This window comes from Mya arenaria, chromosome 5, assembly GCF_026914265.1.
Source record: "Mya arenaria isolate MELC-2E11 chromosome 5, ASM2691426v1".
In the NCBI taxonomy this organism is placed as follows: domain Eukaryota; kingdom Metazoa; phylum Mollusca; class Bivalvia; order Myida; family Myidae; genus Mya; species Mya arenaria.
In genome coordinates this window covers 13,480,052-13,500,845 of record NC_069126.1, presented here as the reverse complement: position 1 = coordinate 13,500,845, position 20,794 = coordinate 13,480,052, and the positions used below count along the sequence as shown (strand labels likewise).

General features: G+C 34.4%; 2 protein-coding genes across 2 annotated transcripts; both read left to right on the top strand.

The window, feature by feature from the left end:
* The first annotated feature begins 6,249 nt into the window (after positions 1-6,249).
* On the top strand, positions 6,250-11,708 carry LOC128235215 (perlucin-like protein). The gene is made up of 6 exons (XM_052949987.1): positions 6,250-6,403; positions 7,467-7,576; positions 7,949-8,048; positions 8,344-8,427; positions 8,758-8,893; positions 10,594-11,708. The coding sequence occupies exons 1-6, from the start codon at positions 6,349-6,351 to the stop codon at positions 10,619-10,621; spliced, it is 513 nt and encodes a 170-aa protein (XP_052805947.1). The 5' UTR covers positions 6,250-6,348; the 3' UTR covers positions 10,622-11,708.
* Positions 11,709-12,806: 1,098 nt separating this feature from the next.
* LOC128235216 (perlucin-like protein) lies at positions 12,807-19,391 on the top strand. The gene is made up of 6 exons (XM_052949989.1): positions 12,807-12,973; positions 13,548-13,657; positions 13,997-14,096; positions 14,772-14,855; positions 15,165-15,300; positions 17,091-19,391. Exons 1-6 carry the CDS (start codon positions 12,919-12,921, stop codon positions 17,116-17,118), a joined length of 513 nt encoding a protein of 170 aa, XP_052805949.1. The 5' UTR covers positions 12,807-12,918; the 3' UTR covers positions 17,119-19,391.
* Positions 19,392-20,794: the final 1,403 nt, after the last annotated feature.

Below are 20,794 nucleotides of genomic sequence, written 5' to 3'. Positions count from 1 at the left end.
CATCTAGATCCAGTCACGTTTAATTGTATTGTTTTACCACTATACTCATTGATATATAAAAAATGTCCTGGTGGAACTATTCAAGCAATTGCTATAGAAAACTTCAAATTGTTTGATTGAATTATTTTTCATGTATTGCTGGGATGATGTCAGTTTTATTTTATGTTTTGCAAAACTAGATAACAGTCCAACAGTCTGTTTGTTATACTAGACACACTGAAGTTTAAGTATGAACATTATGTAAGTTTAAATACCGTTTTCCTGTTTTTTGCCATTTCGATGTCATAAATGTTGGTACCTTTAACAAAGTTGTGAGAAATCGACCCAATGTTTAAAACAGGGGTCACATTTGAAACAGTAATTCAGTGCAGAGCAGATACAATTATTATAGGTAACACTAGAAAGTCTAATACAAAAATCATAATAAAACCCATGACTTTAATCGTGTAAATAAAACGAACATTTTTCATTGCATATATCTGAAAGTTTTTTCCTATTTTTTTATACTATTAACTTACCATGCACATAAGAACATCGAAAAGTTGGTAGAGGCAAACTAAGCCGAATCTGTCCCTGGACCGAAAAGGACCACGCCGGAATAGGAACTGACACGAAATGACCATGATTCATTTCATCACTGATCACGCGTTTATAAAAGCTTAATCCCTGATAAAGTTCAATAAGGTGTAACCCTGACAATACAGATCGGTTACATCCAGATGTCAACTGCTTAGGATGTTCATTATTTCCATACAGTTCCATGATCAAAGCCACAAGGCCATCAGTGCCGTCAGCACTTTGATTATATCTAGAATTATGATCCGGGATCAAACTTCTATTGGAGTCAGTATTATGTGAGGGATCATTATATGATATTACTTCGCAACAATTTCCATTTTTCTTGGTTATGTATCCAGAAAAGTGTATATTGCCTTACATTCATACTAAGTAGTGTTGTTCAAGGGTTTAAAAAAATTATATTCGAAATCACCAAATCGGTAGAGAATGGACTTCAAACTATGACCTTGGTTGAATTCACAAGGACCAACGTCTAAAATTCATAACAAGTCACATGTAATTCATTTGACATGCGCAAACTAGTCTGTAGTCAAGGAAATATATACGTGTTACAAACCGCAACTCATTTAAATTTTAGTCAGCAATATGTAACACATCATTAAGACATTGATATTGATCGTGTAACTTTCTTTGTTGTCGTGACATTCTTAGCTTTAACGGTATGTGGTAGGAAGTATGTGACTAATATTACAGATTGAACAATGTATGTGTGTTTGTTAAGTGTTTTTATTGGCTCTTGATCTTTATATATAAACCAAAGTGTCATTGTTAAAGACTTTTATTTTTTAAACGTGTTTAAGTGTTTATAAGGGTTTAAGCCATTTGTGTCTGTGATGTCAATATGTTTGTGTCCATAGCTCATTGTCGTTTGTGTCCATAGCTCATTGTCGTTTGGGTCCATAGCTCATTGTCGTTTGGGTCCATAGCTCATTGTCATTGTCGTTTGGGTCCATAGCTCATTGTCGTTTGGGTCCATAGCTCATTGTCGTTTGTGTCCATAGCTCATTGTCGTTTGTGTCCATAGCTCATTGTCGTTTGTGTCCATAGCTCTTTGTCGTTTGGGTCCATAGCTCATTGTCGTTTGGGTCCATAGCTCATTGTCGTTTGTGTCCATAGCTCATTGTCGTTTGTGTCCATAGCTCATTGTCGTTTGTGTCCATAGCTCATTGTCGTTTGTGTCCATAGCTCATTGTCGTTTGTGTCCATAGCTCATTGTCGTTTGTGTCCATAGCTCATTGTCGTTTGTGTCCATAGCTCATTGTCGTTTGTGTCCATAGCTCATTGTCGTTTGGGCCCTTGTCTTGTGCCCCTTAACAGGGGTTATATTTGAATATCAACTGCTGGCCCCAATTTCTCGAAACTTCTTAAGCTTAACAGGCTTAAGTAGCTTATTTCAATTAGGCAATGTACATACCTTAGTTGGATTTTGATTAATGAAAAACAGTTTATTGGGATTACCATAATGATATTTCCTGTCTAAAGCATAAAAACTCATAAATAAGTAAATATTACGCAAATTATTGAAAGACAAAATTAGTGAGCTTAGCTTAATCCTCTTATAAGGGACTTAAGAAGCTTCGAGAAATTGGGGCCTGGGCTTATCCCTTCATTTTTCATTGTATTATTGTGCACATAAACTGATACATACGGTCATTGTTGAAGACTATCTAGAGTTTAACGTTTAAGTGTTCATAATGCATTGAACCTTGCACATTTAAACACGGAGTTTGGTTCATATCTTGTGTTAAATATGTTAAGTATGTGTTTGAATCTTGTGCCTCTAAACAGGGACTTTAGATCAGTGTTCACGATGATGAAGGTTTAAAGGTTTTAAAGTATTTGCTAACTTTGAATTTTGTGCCTTTAAAGAAGGTTATCGTTTTAAGTTTTGGTTACGGGGCGTTTACTTGTAGTTTGGAGTTATATCATTAGACACATGCAGTAACGTGACTACTTTGCGAAAACATTTCTTATTCGTTCAAATCTCACTAGAATTTGACAGCAAAAAATAATTTAAAAAATATTTCTTTAAGCGGACAGCCTATAATGTAACATATTGCATTGGCCATTAAACCCTCTTATTTTGCATACTTATGCCAGGTCACCCGACACCTCATGTTTTAACTTAATGCTCAAATGGTTGGAAAGCGTACGAGGGGTCCTGTTACCTTTTCATCCACAATGATGAGATGTCTTTCTTGGCCGCTGCGGTAAGCATTAAGGTGATTGGAGAACATGTAAAAAACAGACGCTACGATGCGAAAATGCTACGAGAATATTGATTCCGTGGGTTATATTGTTATTGTTCATTTATAAAGCATGCACACAGAGTAATGAGCATGTTGTACATATTGATGGCGAGGCCGAGAACACCACTATCTAAGATCGGCCAGATACTACCCAGTGACTTCAAGTAAGAATCTAAGCCCAGGTTCACTTTATTTGCTGGCAAACACGTCTGAATTTTTCTGTCTTCATTTTGGAGGAAATAAAGAATCGCTCTTTGTATGGTTTAATATTTTTAATTTACATGTTGTTTTGTAGGATTAAACAACTTTGACGCCGTATATGAAGCTAGGTAAGTAATCGCCAAGAGTACGGGTAATTGTACATAGTCGTATATGTGTAGGTGAACACCGTTTGTGAGGCTAAGTAGGAAATGTCAGACGTATGTGTACTCATACATGTGTGTGTTCATGTAGGTACATACAACGACAACGTGAACACCCACCGAAGCAAAGTAAGTAATGTAAGGAATACGTATAATCGTACATAAGCGTATACGCATTTCGCGAAGCTAAGTGAGTAATGTCAGGGCCATAATGTATTTCTGTTTCATATGTACATGCATGTTTGGTTTGCCTGCATGTACAGTTATGCTTAAGTGTACTAAACAATGAAACCATGAAGGCATTACATTATCACTCTCATTTGTATTTGTCTTAATGCATTTGTTCACGTGCCAGTTGAAACGTGTTATTTTACAATAGATCTTGATTTGTGTTAATAAAAAGTACTTAATGACATGTTATCTTTTTTACTATTATTATTATTATTGTTTTATGCAAAGAGCTGACACACATTCTATCTTGCTCCATTGTTTGGACTATAAATGTGTGTGCTTACCACAATGCAAATTGTAATATTGGAGAATTTTATTGAAATCAGATAAAGTGTTTTGGACAACTTACCTATTATCATAATCACTCAGACCATGTGATTAGTTGGGTTGCATTATGGCCGATATGCTCGAGGTAAGCTTTCTTATTAATGACCACAAATTGCACAATGATCGGAACTGGTGGATGCCACACATGTTTAAATACGATAGAATAAGATAAGATAAATATATCTTCAGTCGTGGGCATGTGATATTTGACATGTAAACCACAGTATATAAGTAATGAAGAAAATGATCAAATCAGTAAAGAAAAGGTTGTTATGCCAATAAACCCATACTCTGATTGTTAAATAACAAATAACAAAATATATACACAAAATCAAAGTGAAATAAAGGGATATTTCAAGAAAGTATGTATAGATACGTTCATAGGTATATGCTTAAAATACGTTTGTGCAACTCTAAATTTGTACAATATAGTCTGACACATGTTAGTGTCGTAATTGTTCACCATCTTTTCTTTCAAAACAGTGTTTTTTTTCCATTTTTCACTTTGACCTATTAAAACGGTAAATAAGGGACAATGGAACAGTAAAATTTGGTAAATGAACTGAGATGCTACTTTTGAACTGTATTATTAAGAGGAAGGTTTTTTAAATGTCTATGAATTGTGTACATAAAGAACACCTTTTGCATTGCACTGTATGCAGACTGCTCATAATGTTTACAACGTCAATTGTTTGTTTTCATCTGCTTGGATAGTACTCAAAAAGGGTAGTCTCATTGTTATGATGTTGTGCTTGAACAAGATAAGACAATTTATACAAAATAACAAATCCTCAAAAATAGAAATGTATTTGAGTTTAAGTTGCGTGCTTTAAATGTCTTGTTAATACCAGGTCATAAGGTAAAATGTTTGAGGAGCCTTATTGCACTGTCTCCAGAGGATTTAGTTTCTACCAAATGTGTACAGATTGATCAAAATGTTTTCCCTCCAGTACCGTCGGGTTAAAATGAAATTTAAAAAGTTAAAACAAGTAGTTAACGCTTTATATATTTTCTACCAAGACTTCATGCGTTATAATTGTTGTGCACATAAATGTAGGTCAAGTTTCATTATGAATAATTATGTTTGTCAAAACAAATAAACTGGTCATACTATCGAATGTTTACTATTAAGATCCCAGTTTCTTTTTTTGTTATTGAGTTTGGTTGGAAATTTTCTATATGCATTTTGTTAAAAAACATACCGTGAATATAATACTACCGAAACGTATGTATATGGCGTGAGACCACAGTTATTTTTACTATATGTTTCATATAGACACTAACCTGGCTTTTGACTTTATACACATACCAATTGAAAAAACAAGGACATGGCATCTCTAGAACAATTCAAGACACAAAATATAATCACAAGAAAACACCATGTTGACCATTGACCCGACTGTCAAAATTTAGTTCAAATACATAACCCTTCCGCCAAGGAGTCAATCGGCTACAAACAACTAATTTTCAGACTTCCACAAGCTATGATTTTTCCAATATTTACACTGAAAACTATCAATTTCTGCAATGGAGTGTCAAATTCAGTCAAGTTCTCTGCAAAAAGAACATTTTTGCTTCTTTTTCATTCAAGTTTAATAAAATATTGATACTTAAACACAAGCACTCATTTTTTCTGTATTCACATCCGGATCTTGGTCAACGGGGGGCAGATAACTGTGGTCTTGAGCCATATATAACTAACCCACTTTTGTCTCTGGCGCGAAAAGGACCTCGCCGAAATGACCTGGATTCATTTTATAACTGATCACGCATTGACCTAATTAACAACGATTTTTCTAATGGCGTTTTTTTCGTTTCCTACGATTTAATGATTTGATCAATGTTGCTATACCAGCCTTTGCCAACTAACAAGTTTACACTATTTCAGTTGTATGTGACACTACACATGTTTCTAGGGTTAAATAAAAGTCAAAGTCTACGCTACTTATTTCATGTTCCCATCAATGCCACTCGTCCATACAAAATAGCAAAACATTCAAACTATGACCTACAATTACAGAACGTACATAATCGACAGATGGATGCATCCGGAAAATTCCGTTAGTACTCATGCATATTTATAACGTCATCTGTCAGACTGTAAAAAGCTGATTTCTGCCAAGGCATAGCATGTTGCAACCTTGACAAAACCGACCTGTGACAATTTATGGGAGTTAGTAATAATAGGGACATCGGCAGCAACCTCATTTTCTTCGTTATGTTAATATTTATAGATTTATTATATTTCTCACGTTCGTAGTTATTAGTGTATTTCAATGTTTTCAAACAGTTTTGATATTGGAATATTTAAATACATAAAAACTGTAACGATTGGACCTTTCGATATGACCTTGTTTAAATACACATGGGTGCACTTCTAAAACTCATGAGAAGAAAAGTGCAATGTGCTAACGAATGGGTATTTAATTATGACATTATTTGAATTCACAAGGACCAACGTCTTATATGCATAACAGGTCAAGTATTACTCCTTTGACATGCGCCAATTAGTCTGTAGCTACGGAAATGCGTAGATGTTAAGACTCTCATCTCATTTAGTTTTAGTCAGAAAATGTACAACTCATCATTAAGACATTAATATGGATCGTGTTAATTTTGTTGTTGCCGTGGCATTCCTGGCTTCAACAGTAGTTGGTACGTATTAATATTTATATTTATGTACGTTATAAGTGTCTCTTATTATATGCTTTCCAGTGGTTTATAGAGATTTGTCAGTGAAATAAAAATTATCTTTTACTGTTTCAAACATTTATGTTTTTCACTGTTTTGAAATTTTAGCCCGCTCTCAAATCCAATTCAAACATTAGCGCACACACGGCTGACATACGAATTCAATAACGTTATTTCCCAAATGGCGTTACGTTTACATACGTTTTGGCGCGCATTTCTGAAAAAAATAAAATAAACTCATTTGAATAAAATAATAATTAATCATATAAAATGTTTGTTTCAGTGTAAGATCGCAATATATGCCACCTCATGGACATCAAGAGTAAATTCATCACTCGTTGCTATGTCACTCGTAAAATATAGCTTTCTGTGCCCACTGGGTAAAATACATTACGATCTTACACTGAAATAAACAATTATCATCTATTTATCGGCTCTTGCTCTGTATATATAAACCTAAAGACTTTTATTGTTTTAACATGCTGAAGTATTTATCAGAGTTTCAGCCTTGTTCACATACACAGGTACATACAGTCATTGTTAAAGAACATTTAGAGTTTAACATTTAATTGTTCATAAGGCATTAATCCTTGCACCACAAAACAAATATTTGGGTCGTTGGTGCGGTATTGAGGTATTACGAATCGCAACTCATGCAATCTATTAATTGTTCAATGTGTTTAAGTGTTTGTTAGAACGTGCGCCTCTTAACAGGACGGACTTTTAGTCATTTTTGAATACTAATAAGTGTTAAACGTGTAAATGGTTTGCTTGACCTTGCACCTTGGGTCTCTAAACATGAAGTTTGTTCAGGACTTTCATGTTTTAAAAGTGTTTAATATGTTTATAGACAATGGAACTTATTCCTCTTATAAGGGTTACTGTTAACATTTTGGCTACTGCTTGTGAATTTCGTATTCAGTCAAGTCTATTCTACCAGCCAAGTTATTTAGTTTTCTTAAGTGGGCAGCCTATAATGTAATATATCATCAACATTAAACCCTCATATTTGACATATGTTTGCTAGGTCACCCGACACCACACGTTTTATCGTCATGCCCAAATGGCTGGATAGCGTACGAGGGGTCCTGCTACCTTTTCAACAACAAGGATAACATGTCCTTCGTGGCCGCTGAGGTATGAATTGTAATGAATTAAAAACCAATCGCGGATAGTTTGTTGACTAAACATGTAAATATCAGACACGTTAAACATGTAAAGCAAAAATGCCTTGCGAAAATTGATTCGGTGTTACATTGTTTGTTGTTTGATTATAAAGCACGTTAATTTACTACAAGCTAATCTGAGCACAACGTTCGTCCGAATTCAATTTATAAGTAGTGATACCAATTTTGTTACGAACGCAGTAATGTCAACAAACAGCTCTTTTGTTGAAGGGCGTGTTTCCTGTTTTTCACCCTAAATGTCACTTGGTGTTTATGAATGAGCATGAATAGTAGAAATAAAGTTTCATTTCAAAGTCGATGTTTTACAATGTATTTTTGTCAGGAGTTCTGCACACAGAATGGTGGACATGTTGTCCATATTGATGACGAGGCGGAGAACAACTTTATCAAGGATCAGGCCAGACAGTACACGCATACTTCAAGTAAGATTTTTAGCCCGGTTCACCATACTTGCGCTGATATTTTGTCATTAATGAGTGGATTAAGTCAACTATGTTTCTTTCAACACCATTCAGATGAAGAGAGGAAATTTATTCACTGTGTCACTGTAATGTTTTGTTGTTGATATTAATTTATGGATCTGTAGTTAATTGGTGTGTCATAAGTTTGAATACTGTACCAGTAAATACGCAGTAAAACAAGCACAGCATATGTTTAACAGAAACATTTAAAGTAAGAGGTCATATATTTTCATTAATGCACCTTTTGTACGTGTAGCCAAGCTTTTGTGGATTGGAATAAAAGACATGGTAGAGGGAGAATGGAGATACACGTCCGATGACTCACTCGTTACTTTCTTTGGTAAGGTTATCGATTGAGAAAATAGTACTCCAAAGTATATTATACAAGAATACAATTACAACAAATAATGTGGGAAAAAATTATATTGTGTTTTCATTTTCTATTTTACTTTACATACATTCAAAGAAAAAAAATTAACCCAGTTAAATCCTTGAATAGGCGCAATTGTCAATAAGTGAAATCACGCAGTAATCCCCTTTTTCGTTATAGATATGCATTTGATAACCATTACAATGGAGAATGAAAGTCAACACGGTTGCATGTTTTATTTCCATTAAATAAATATAATCAATCATGTTTGTAATCACTTGCATCTTTTAAATTTTGCAGACTGGGATCCAAGCCAGCCAAATGATGGCTCGTATGCTGAATGTGTAGTGCTATGGGCAGACCAAGATTACAAATGGGGTGATCATCCTTGTGTTCATGTTGGCTCATACAGTGTATACGCCCTTTGTGAAGCTAAGTAAGAACTGCCAGGAGTACGTGCTATCGAACATGGGTGTATTCGTGTATATTCATATAGCGTGTACGCCGTATGTAAAGCGATATAAGTTATATCAAAAGTACATTAACTCGTACATGTGCGTATTCATGTAGGTACATATAGAGTGTATGCAGCGCTGTAAGTCATGTCAGGAGGACGTGTACTCGTACATTCGCGTTTCATGTGGGAACATACAGCTTGAACGCCACATATGGAACGGACTTGGTCTTGCCATTAGTAAGTGTACTCGTACGTGGTCGTGTTCATGTAGGAGCATACAGCGTGAACGCATCATTTGGAACGGAGTCATGTCATTAGAACGTGGACTCTTATAAATGCGAATTCATGTAGAACCATACAGCGTGTATCCCGTATGGGGAGCGAAGGAAGTCATGTCATTAGTACATGTACTCGTATAAATGCGTGTTCATGTAGGAACATAAAGCGTATACGCCGTATGGGGAGCGAAGTAAGTCATGTGAGGAATACGTGTTCTGATACCCGTACGTTGGCGTGTTCTTGTGGGAACATACATCGTATAGGCCGAATGTGAAGCGATGTAATTAGTGTCAGTAGTACTCATGTTCGTACATGGGCGTATTCATGTAGGAAAATACAGGGTGGTCTGTTCAGTAAGGAAATATTACAACTAACGAAATTTCGCAATCTCCTTTTCAAACATTTTCCTTAATTCAGACATCCAATTGTTAATATCTTTGCTAATTTACAGGATTTAATTGTCAAGCTTGTTATACTTTTCATTAATTGATTCATTGGTTTTGTTCGAAGTACTGTTACTCATACTGTTATTTTAGTTGTAAGTCGGATCTTTCTTTCTCCATTGTTTGAACCGTAATGGTATGTTTTTACTACAAAATCTAAATATTGGAAAATTGTATTGACATCAGAGAACCAGTTTTGATCAACTCACCTGTCTTCATCACCACTCAACTTATATAATTTGGGAAGCATTATTGTCAATTTTCGTGAAGAAATTTTCCTATATACATGTCCACGGCTATTCAAATTGACTACCATCAATAGCATTCGGAACTCCTCGGCCATTGTTTTTCAAAAACAACCTCGGATGTATTTGAACGGTTTACATACTCAAAAAGAGGTACGTTTAAGTCCGTTACAAGTAGATCGCGTAGTAATTTTATTTAGCAGTTAAACTTTGTAACTTAACTCTTTGTATTCTTCATTATGTTTGCAATAATACAATTTAATGACAATCAATTTAAACTTAGATCAATAAATACATCTCTAAAACACTACATTTAATTAATGATATAATTCAAAGTTTTACGAACTACTTCAACAGATGTACCGGCATACATCCGAGGTTTTTTTCGATAAAATGGCCGAGGAGCTCCGAATGGCATCAATAGTTGTTCTAATGTATACAAATGCGATTTAAATTCAACACAAGAAAGCATGTCATAATATGTTCATAGTTATATGCTTAAAACTCGCTTTTCCAGCTTACACCAGCTAGATTGACAAATGTTAGAGTTCGTAACATTTTTTGGTGATATTTGTAATATTTGTTCTTGCTCTAAACATATACATATATGTATTGTTGTTTTTTTTTCATTTGGTTCTTACGTCTTTCTTTGCACTTCACAAATGTCCCTCCGTCCAACATGGATTTTTATTTCATATTGTTTTATTTTCAGATATATGAAGAGCTACATGCTGCAGTAAACAGGGGAGATCTTCTCAAACAACCGAACGTTATTTGAAACTAAGATATATTTTAGTATATATTTATCTTGACTATTTGGTAATATTTGTGCTCATTTAGATGAAAAATAAACATGAGCCATGTTTGTGCAAAGGACAATTGCCATCTTAATGTTAGTCTTGTTGTCATTGATAATTGAGAATAACACATGGGATCACTATTTTATAATTATATACAGTTGTTTTAGAGAAAACTGTACCATCAAAAAGTTGTTTTCACTACTTTTAAATTAAAATGATTAAAAGTGTGTTCTGTACTCAAATTGCTTCTAAAAAGCAAATATTTAAAAAGGTTGCCATGGTTAGAAATAAAATTTTATATAAGGGTTTGTGTTTCCTCACTGTTGTCATGACTAACCCTACATATATATTTAAACATTTAACATGCTTTGTGATATTATGTTTAAGATACAATATTTTTTTAAGATCAGTCAAAAACCAAAGCGAAACATTAATGATCAAGCTCTTTGATAGCATCTTAAATCATGAGATGTTTTTAAATGATTTTGTTTCAAAACTATCAAGATAATGTGTTGCGGTTGTTAATTTCAAGATTCATTTTAACCACAAAATATAATGATAAAACTACATTGCAACTGAAGAAATTTGTTTAATTGCACCTGCACAATATATATTACTGCCATTATTGATATTAGATTAATATAGACTTGTTTTAACTATTTTTCTGCTTTTGATTCAGCTTAACTTAAAACTAAATATTTAGCATGAAACCTGTTTGTTTCTTTTTAATTGGCTTTATAAAAAATCTATAACTATGGGGGTTTATTTCTTTCACGGAATCTTTTGGAATACTCAAATATAGCCGCCTTTTTGATAACAGGTCTAAGATTTTATATTTTTTAACATCCTACGCCGATTGAAATATCAGCATTGTTTGATACTGACTGGGGCTCATCTGGAAATTTCGCCTTCTCAATGGGCACCAATGGATCTGTAGAAATAAAGTGAAAGTACAGAATAATACACGTGTGATCTATTCAATAAATTGCCAATGTTATATTATGAAAATAAAATATCTTAAATTCGCGATGGTATTTTATATTGACATATAAACAACCCCCAAATGTAAACATGTAACTATATATTTTTTAGTCCTTCTTTTAGAAATCGGGGAATGAAGTGCCATATAAATGTGTTTTATCTTTACACTTCGGTTATTTAAAAAATAATGTTTTTGAAGTAGTACGGACGATTCTGACCTTAAATACAAAAATGTTTACAGACAAAAGTATCTTTTTTTTATCAATTGTCAGCTGCATTTCACTAAATAAGCAAACATTTGAGATAAAATGGGTGCCTCTCTTTTGCCGGAAATGATAAAGACCGCCTGTTCACCGGAATAAACATAACAACATCATTTAATCATAAGTCTGCGCAGCTTATGTCATATTCCCATTCCACACGATCATAAAAAATGGAAAACATTTAAAATATGACATACAATTACAGTACCAACACAGACGACAGATTGATGCATCCGGCATGTCAAATTGTTTTGTTTACAATTTAGTGAATCTTCCCGGTAATAGCTGATTAATGGAGACTGATTTAATACATCAAGAAAAATTATCCCAGACACTGTGACTGGTGGTCATTCGTATTTAAATACTGATTTAAGAGAAACAGTTGCCAGTTACTTGCAGAAAGGACCCAATTGGAAATAAGTGGCAAAACTTTATGGGCTATCCTGTGAAAAATTATATGTCCTAATCTTAATGTTTGTTCAGTTTTAATTGTAAATCAAAATAATTATGTTATGAACTCTTTATTTAGTGATATTTTAGTATAGTTCCCTGGCCGAAACCCCTAGTCCTTAAGAGCTGCCAATACGTTGGTTCTGTATATAATTATTCTATATACAAATCTATGGGAGTCAGTATTAAATTTGGAGGGGTGTGGTTATTATTTTCAACTTCATCCGTAGCAATCGTGTTTCTTCGTTATGTTTATATTTATAGAATTATGTATTTTTCTTACCTAGGTATATGTTAGTTTATTTTAATAGGTTCAAACAGTTTTATTTTTGAATACGACAGAACTAACGAATTTGCCTTTAGCTATGTTTAAATACAAAGTCACATATTGATGCACGTCTACAATTAATAACAACTCAAGTCAAGCGTGATGCATTTAAATTGGGCCAATTCGTCTGTAGCCGCGGAAATACTTAGATGTTTCGAATCGCAACTCATTCTGCTTTTAGTCCGCAAATGTGAACACACCATAAAGACATTAATATGGATTTTGTAATTTGTTTCGTTGTCGTTACATTTTTGGCTTTAACAGTGGATGGTAGGTATATATATTTATAACCTATAAAACAAAAACAAAAATAAACCGTTGGTTTATAATTAAAAGTAAAGTATACTTGTTATTGTTTGTGTTGCTCAATTAACCTATAAAACAAATTATTATGTGTGCGTTATCTTGAGTTTTTAAATGTTTGATTATTGACATTGTATATTAAATTTTGAGTCGTTGTTTAAATCTATTAATTGTTAAACATGTTTAAGTGTTTGTAAGACGTTGAACCTTACCCCTCTAAACATAACTTTGGGTCATTGTTCAAGACTTTTAAATGTTTTAAACGTATTTAAAGTTTCGTTTGACCTTGATACTTTTGCCTCTTACAAGGGGTATTGTAAATGTATTGGCTACTGAGCTTGTTCTTGTAGCTTGTGAATTGTATCATTTAGTTTTTGCAAAATCGTTCTTGTAAACTGCTTACATATACTTAGCAAAGGTTTTTCGTATTCATTCAAGTCTATTTTATTAGCCAAATGTTTAAGTTTTCTTACGTGGTCAGCCTATAATGTAAAATATTGCATGGGCTATCAAACCCTCACAGTTGGCATATATTTGCTAGGTCAAACAACACCTCACGTTTTAACGTCTTGCCCAAATGGCTGGATAGCGTACGAGGGGTCCTGCTACCTTTTCAACAACAAGGATAAGATGTCTTTCGTGGCAGCTGAGGTATGAAATGTTGTGAACGGAGGACGGATCGTAGATAGTTTGTTGAATAAACACTTTAATATCAGACACGTTAAACATTTAAAGTAACAATGCCATGAGTGTACTGACCCGATATTACATTGTTTGGTGTTTAATTATAAAGAATGTAAACTTACTACTAGCTCATCTGAGCACGAAGAACGTCCGCATTTAATCTTTGAGTAGTGATTCCAATTTTGTAACGGGCGCATGAATGTCAAGAAACGGCTCTTTTGTAGAAGTGCGTCTTTAATGTCTTGTCATCCTAAAATGTCTTTGAATTCCATTTCAAAATCGAGGTACCACAATGTATTTTTTCAGGAGTTCTGCAAACAGAATGGCGGACATGTTGTCCATATTGATGGCGAGGCAGAAAACAACTTTATCAAGGATCAGGCCAGACAGTACCCAAAAACCTCATGTAGGATTTTACTTCCGGTTTCACTATATTTGCAAACAACATTAATGTGTTTGTTTTAGATCAATACATTGAGGACACCGTGTTCCTTTCAACACCATTCAGATGAAAAGAGGAACATTATTCATTCTTAGCGTATGTCACTGTAATGTTAGGTTGTTGATTATAATTGATGATGACTGTAATTCATTGTTTCAAAATGTTAATTACATCATTAGCTTGAATAGTATACAAGTGATTACGCAGTAAAAAAAGCACACCATATATTTAACAAAATACATTTAAAGATGCACTCTTTGATTTACCGTTTTGACAACTTTTTTAATTTTTAACTGGGAATGAGCCATCGTTTTGTGTAAACTATTGATAAAAGACTGTTGACAAAAGATCCGATCGTGGATGTTCATATTTTCATTCGAAAATTAATGTTTTATGGCTTAAAGCGTAACTAACGGTTCAATAAAAATGCATAAAAATCATCTTTTTAACTAAAATATAAAAATCTGCGATCTATTTTATGTCAGCAGTATTATATGACTGGTTTTCATGCATTTTCGCATAAATTGGCACGTTCTAAGACAAAATATGAAAGTTGTCAAAACGTTAAATTTGTGAGAGTGCAGCTTTAAAGTAACATGTCACATATATTTTCTTTTAATGACCCATTTAAACGTTTAGTGAAGCTTTGGTGGATTGGAATAAAAGACATGACAGACGGAGAATGGAGATACACATCCGATGACTCGCTCGTTACATTCTTTGGTAAGATAACCCATTGAATAGTAGTACTCCATAAAACAAAAATACAAGTATAAAAATAACGGGGCAAAATCACATTGTTTGTTTTTATTCTCAATTTTACATACATTCAATGAACATTAATCTAGTTAAAACCTTGTAGAGGCGCAATTGTCTTTAAGTTAAATAACAAAGTTAGCCTCTTTTCGATATAGGTATGAAGTTGAACCCTTACAATTGAGAATGACAGTCAACACGGTTGAATTTTATGGTATTATGAAATAAACATTGTCAATCATGTTTGTAATCATTGACATCTTTTAAACCTTACAGACTGGGATCCAAGCCAGCCAAATAAAGGCTCAAATGCTGAATGTGCAGTGCTGTGGGCAGACAAAGATTACAAATGGGGTGATCATCCGTGTGTTCATGTTGGCTCATATTCTGTATACGCCGTTTGTGAAGCAAAGTGAGTAATGTAAGGAGTGTGTGTAATCGTTCATGTGTGTATTCATGATGGAACATACAGCGTGTACACCGTATGTGAAGCGATATCAGTAATGTCAGAAGTTCGTTTAGTCGTACATGGGCGTGTTCATGTTGGATCATAAGGCCGTACGTAGCGCTGTATGTAATGTCAGGAGTACATGTAGTCGTACATTTGCGTTTCATGTTGGAACATTCAGCGCATACGCCTCATATGGAACGGAGTGAGTCATGTCTGTAGTACGTTTACTCGTATATAATCGTGTTCCTGAAAGAACATATATAGTGTACGCCGTATGTGGGTTGATGTAAGTCATGTTAGGAGTACGTGTACTCGTATATAGGCGTATTCATGTTGGAACATACAGCGTGTACTCGTAAACATGTATAGCGTGTTCATTTAGGAATATGTAGCGTGTACGCCGTATGGGGAGCGATGTAAATAATGTCAGGAGTACGTTAACTCGTATATAAGCGTGTTCATGTAGGAATATATAGCTTGTACGCCGTATGGGTTGCAAAGAAAATCATGTCAGGAGTACGTGTACTCGTATATCGGTCTGTTCATGTAGACATAAACTGCGTGTACGCCGTATGGGGAGCGGAGTAAGTCATGTCAGTAGTACGTGTACTCGTATATTAGCGTGTTCATGTAGGAACAAACTGCGTGTACGCCGTATGGGGAGCGAAGTTAGTCATATCAGGAGTACATGTACTGGTATATAAGCGTGTTCCGTTAGAAACATATAGCTTGTACGCCGTATGGAGAGTGAAATAAGTCATGTCTGGAGTACGTGTCCTCGTAAATAGGCGTGTTCATGTAAAACCATACAGCGTGTACGCCGTATGGGGAGCGATGTAAGTCATGTCTGGAGTACGTGTATTCGTATATCGGCGTGTTCATGTAAAACCATACAGCGTGTACGCCGTAAACGGAGCGGAGTAAGTCATGTCTGGAGTACGTGTACTCGTATATGGGTGTGTTCATGTAGGAATAAACTGCGTGTACGCCGTATAGGGAGCGGAGTAAGTCATGTCTGGAGTACGTGTACTCGTATATAGGCGTATTCATGTAGGAATATACAGCGTGTACGCCGTATGGGGAGCGAAGTGAGTCATGTCTGGAGTACGTGTACTCGTATATTGGCGTATTCATGTAGGAATATACAGCATGTACGCCGTATGGGGAGCGAGTCAGTCATGTCCGGAAATCTCGTACTCATTCGTGGGCGTGTTCTTGTGGGAACATACATCGTATAGGCCGAATATGAAGCGATGTTATCAGTGTTAGTAGTACCCTTGTTTGTACGTACATGGGCGTATTCATGTAGGAAAATGGATGATGTTCTGTTTGGTTAGGAAATATTAAGACTAACAAATATCCGCAATGTTCTGTCATTTTCAGTTTTTTTAATGCAGACATCTCATTGGTAATCTCTTTGCTAATTTTAAGTATTTAATTTTCAAGCTTGTTATACTTTTCATTTTTAATGATTTCATGGTTTTATTCGAGGTACTCTTACTCAAGTTGTTAAATGGTTTTTTTAGTTGTAAGTCTGATCTTTCTTTCTCCATTGTTTGAACCGTAATGGTATGTATTTACTACAAAACCTTTATATTGGAGGAAGTTATTGACATCAAACAACTTATATGCTTAAAAGTCACTTTTCCAACTAACATTTGTACCATCTAAAATGACAAATGTTCGCGTTCGTAGCTTTTTACAAAAGTTTTTCTGATTTTTTTTGTTATTTCATATTGTTTTATTTTCAGATATATGAAGAGCTACTTGCTGCAGTAAACAGGGGAGATCTTCTCAAACAACCGAACGCTGTTTTAAAACTAAGATATATTCTAGTATATATTTATCCTCACTGTCTGGTAATATTTGTGCTCATTTAGATGAAAAATAGACATGAGCCATGTTTGTGCAAAGGACAATTGCCATCTTGATGTTAGTCTTGTCGGCATTGATAATTGAGAATAACACATGGGATCACTATTTTATTATTATATACAGTTGTTTTAAAAACTTTACCATCAAAAAGTTGTTTTCACTACATTTAATTAAAATGATTAATAGTGTGTTCTCTACTCAAATTGCTTATAAAAAGCAAATATTTAAAAAGGTTGCCATGGTTAGAAATAACATTTTATATAAGGGTTGGTGTTTTCTCACTGTTGTCATGACTAACCCTACAGATATATTTAAACATCTAACATGCTTTGTGAAAGTTTGTTTATTAAGTAGCAATATTTATTTAAGTTCAATTTAAAACCAAAGCAAAACATAAGTGATCAAGCTCTAGGTTAGCATCTTAAATCATGAGATGTTTTTACATGGTGTTGCTTCAAAACTATCAAGATGAAGTGCTGCGGTTGTTTATTACAAGATTCATTATAACCACAAAACAGGATGATACAACTGTTAACTACATTGCAACTGAATAAATTTGTTTGATTGCGCCTGCACAATTCAAATTAATGTCATTATTGATTTTAAATACCACCCAAATATAGACATGTATTAACTATTTAACTGCTTTTGATCCAGCTTAACTTAAACTAAAGTACTCAACATTTCACCTATGGAATATTTTTGATTTCTCAAATAAAGCCGCCTTTTTTATTGTGTTCACAATTTAATCTAGGTTATCCAAGGTTTATATTTTTCAACAGACTCAGCCGATCGAAATTTTAGCATTGATTGATACTGTCTGGGGCTCATCTGGAACATTTCGTCTTCTCAATGGTCACCAATAGATCTGTAGAAATAAAGTGAAAGTGCAGAATAATACAGGTGTGATCTATTCAATAAATTGCCAATGTGATATTTTGAACAATATCTTAACCTCGCAATGGTATTTGATATTGACATATGATCAACTCCAAAATGTAAACATGTAACTATATATTTTAAGAAATCGGAGTGTGAATCTTCACACTTCGGTTATTTAAAAAAATACTGTTGATGGAGTTGTACGGACGATTCTTACCTAATACGTAAATGTATACAAGCGGAAGTAGAAAGTTTTGATCAATTGTCAGCTGTATTTCATTAAAAGAGCTAACACTTGAGAAGGAATCGGGTGCCTCTCTTTTGCCGAGAATGAGACCGACTCTTCACCGGAATAAACATAATAATATCATAAAGTCACACTGCTTATGTCATGTTCCCATAAATGTCACACGTCCATACAAAAATGCAAAACATTTCAAATATGACATACAGTTACAGTACCAACACACACGACACATTGATGCATCCGATCTGGTTCCCATTCGGTCCATCGTCCCGGGAATTGCTGATTACTGCAGACTGATTAAATACCTCAAAACTTATTATCTCAGACACTGTGTCTGGTGATTATTTATTGAAATACTGATTCAAAGCTGCACTCTCACAGATTGGACGTTTTGACAACTTTTTTATTTTTTGTTTTGGAACGACCCAATTTTTGCAAAAATCCATGGAAACTAGTGAAAAATAAGACTGCTGACAAAAAATTCGATCGCAGAATTTCATATTTCAGTTCAAAAACTCATGTTTTATGCATTTTTCTTAAACCGTTAGTAACATTAATTTTTGAACGGAAATATGCAAATCTGCGCCCTGATCTTTTGTCAGCAATCTTTCATTGGTTTGCAGATATTTACGCAAAAGTTTCCTTATTCCAACACAAAAAGTAAAAAAAGTTGTAAAAACTGTAAATCTGTGAGAGTGCAGCTTTAAGAGAAACAGTTGCCAGTTACTTGCGGAAATGACCCAATAGGAAATATGTTGTTACATTTTATGGCTATCCTGTGAAATATTATATGTTTAATTCTTATTGTGTGTTCATTTGTTTATTGTATATCAAAAAAGTTCTGTTATAAACTCTTTATTTAGTGATATTTTAATCAAATAATCTTAAAAAATTAAACATCTTGTTGATGTTAACTTGATGTTGTCTTGATTGTTATAATGTTTAATTGCTCTGATAAGAATAACTTGAATATGAGAGATATATATTGCACAAATAAAGTGAAACAAAAAATCCGTTTGTACGCATGAATACTTATACCGTCCTGTGTCCGTCTATGAAAATAAAAATAAAAATAAAAAAATCTGCGATTATTTTTCTGTCAGCAGTATTATATGACAGGTATCCATGCATTTTCGTATAAATTGGCTCGTTCCAAGACAAAAAATAAAAAAAGTTGTCGAAACGTCTTGTGAGAGTGCAGTTTTAAAGTAACAGGTCACTTATATTTTCTTCTAATGTCCCATTTGAATATTTAGCGAAGCTTTGGTGGATTGAAATAAAAGACATAATAGAGGGAGAATGGAGATACACTTCCGATGACTCGCTCGTTACATTCTTTGGTAAGGTAACATTGAATAGAAGTCTCCACAAAACAAGAATACTAGTATAAAATAACGGGGCAAAAACAAATTGTTTGTTTTCATTTTATTTTTTACATACAAACAATGATAATTAACCTAGTAAAAACCTCGTAGAGGCACAATTGTCTTTAAGTTAAATGACACAGCCTCTTTTCGATGTAGGTATGTAATTGATAACCCTTACAATTGAGAATGATAGTCAACACGGTTGTTATGTTATCATAAAATTAGTATAACCAATCATGTTTGAATTCACTTGCATCTTTTAAACCTTACAAACTGGGATCCAAGCCAGCCAAATGATGGCTCAAGTGCTGAATGTGTAGTGCTATGGGCAGACCAAGATTACAAATGGGGTGATCATCCGTGTGTTCATGTTGGCTCATATAGTGTATACGCCCTTTGTGAAGCTAAGTGAGTAATGCCATGAGTACGTGTAGTCGTACATTAGTGTATTCATGTAGGAACAGCTTGTACACCGTATTGTAAAGCGATATCAGTAATGTCATAAGTTCGTTTAGTCGTAAATGGGCGTGTTCATGTAGAATCATACAGCGAGCACGCCGTATGTAGCGCTGTAAGTCATGTCAGGAGAACGTGTACTCGTACATTTGATTTTTTTGTGGGAACAAACAGCGGTAACGCCTCATTTGGAACGGATTTGATCTTGTCATTAGTACGTGCACTCGTTTCTGGGCGTGTTCATGTAGGAACAAACAGCGTGTACGCTGTATGGGGAGCGATGTAAATCATGTTAGGAGTACGTGTACTCGTTCATGGGCGTGTTTTTGTGGGAAAATACAGCGTATACGCCGAATGTGAAGCGATGTAATCAGTGTTAGTAGTTTATGTAGGAAAATACAGGGTGGACTGGATGGTTAGGAAATATATTATGTATTTACTACCAAAACCTAAATATTGGAGGAAGTTACATCAACAACTAATATGCTTAAAACTCGCTTTTCGATTTTACATTTGTACCAGCTAAATTGACAAATGTTCGCGTTCGTAGCTTTTAAACATTTTTGATTGATATTTGCAATATTACCTTTACTGTAAACACACACATGCACACGCGCACGCGCACGCA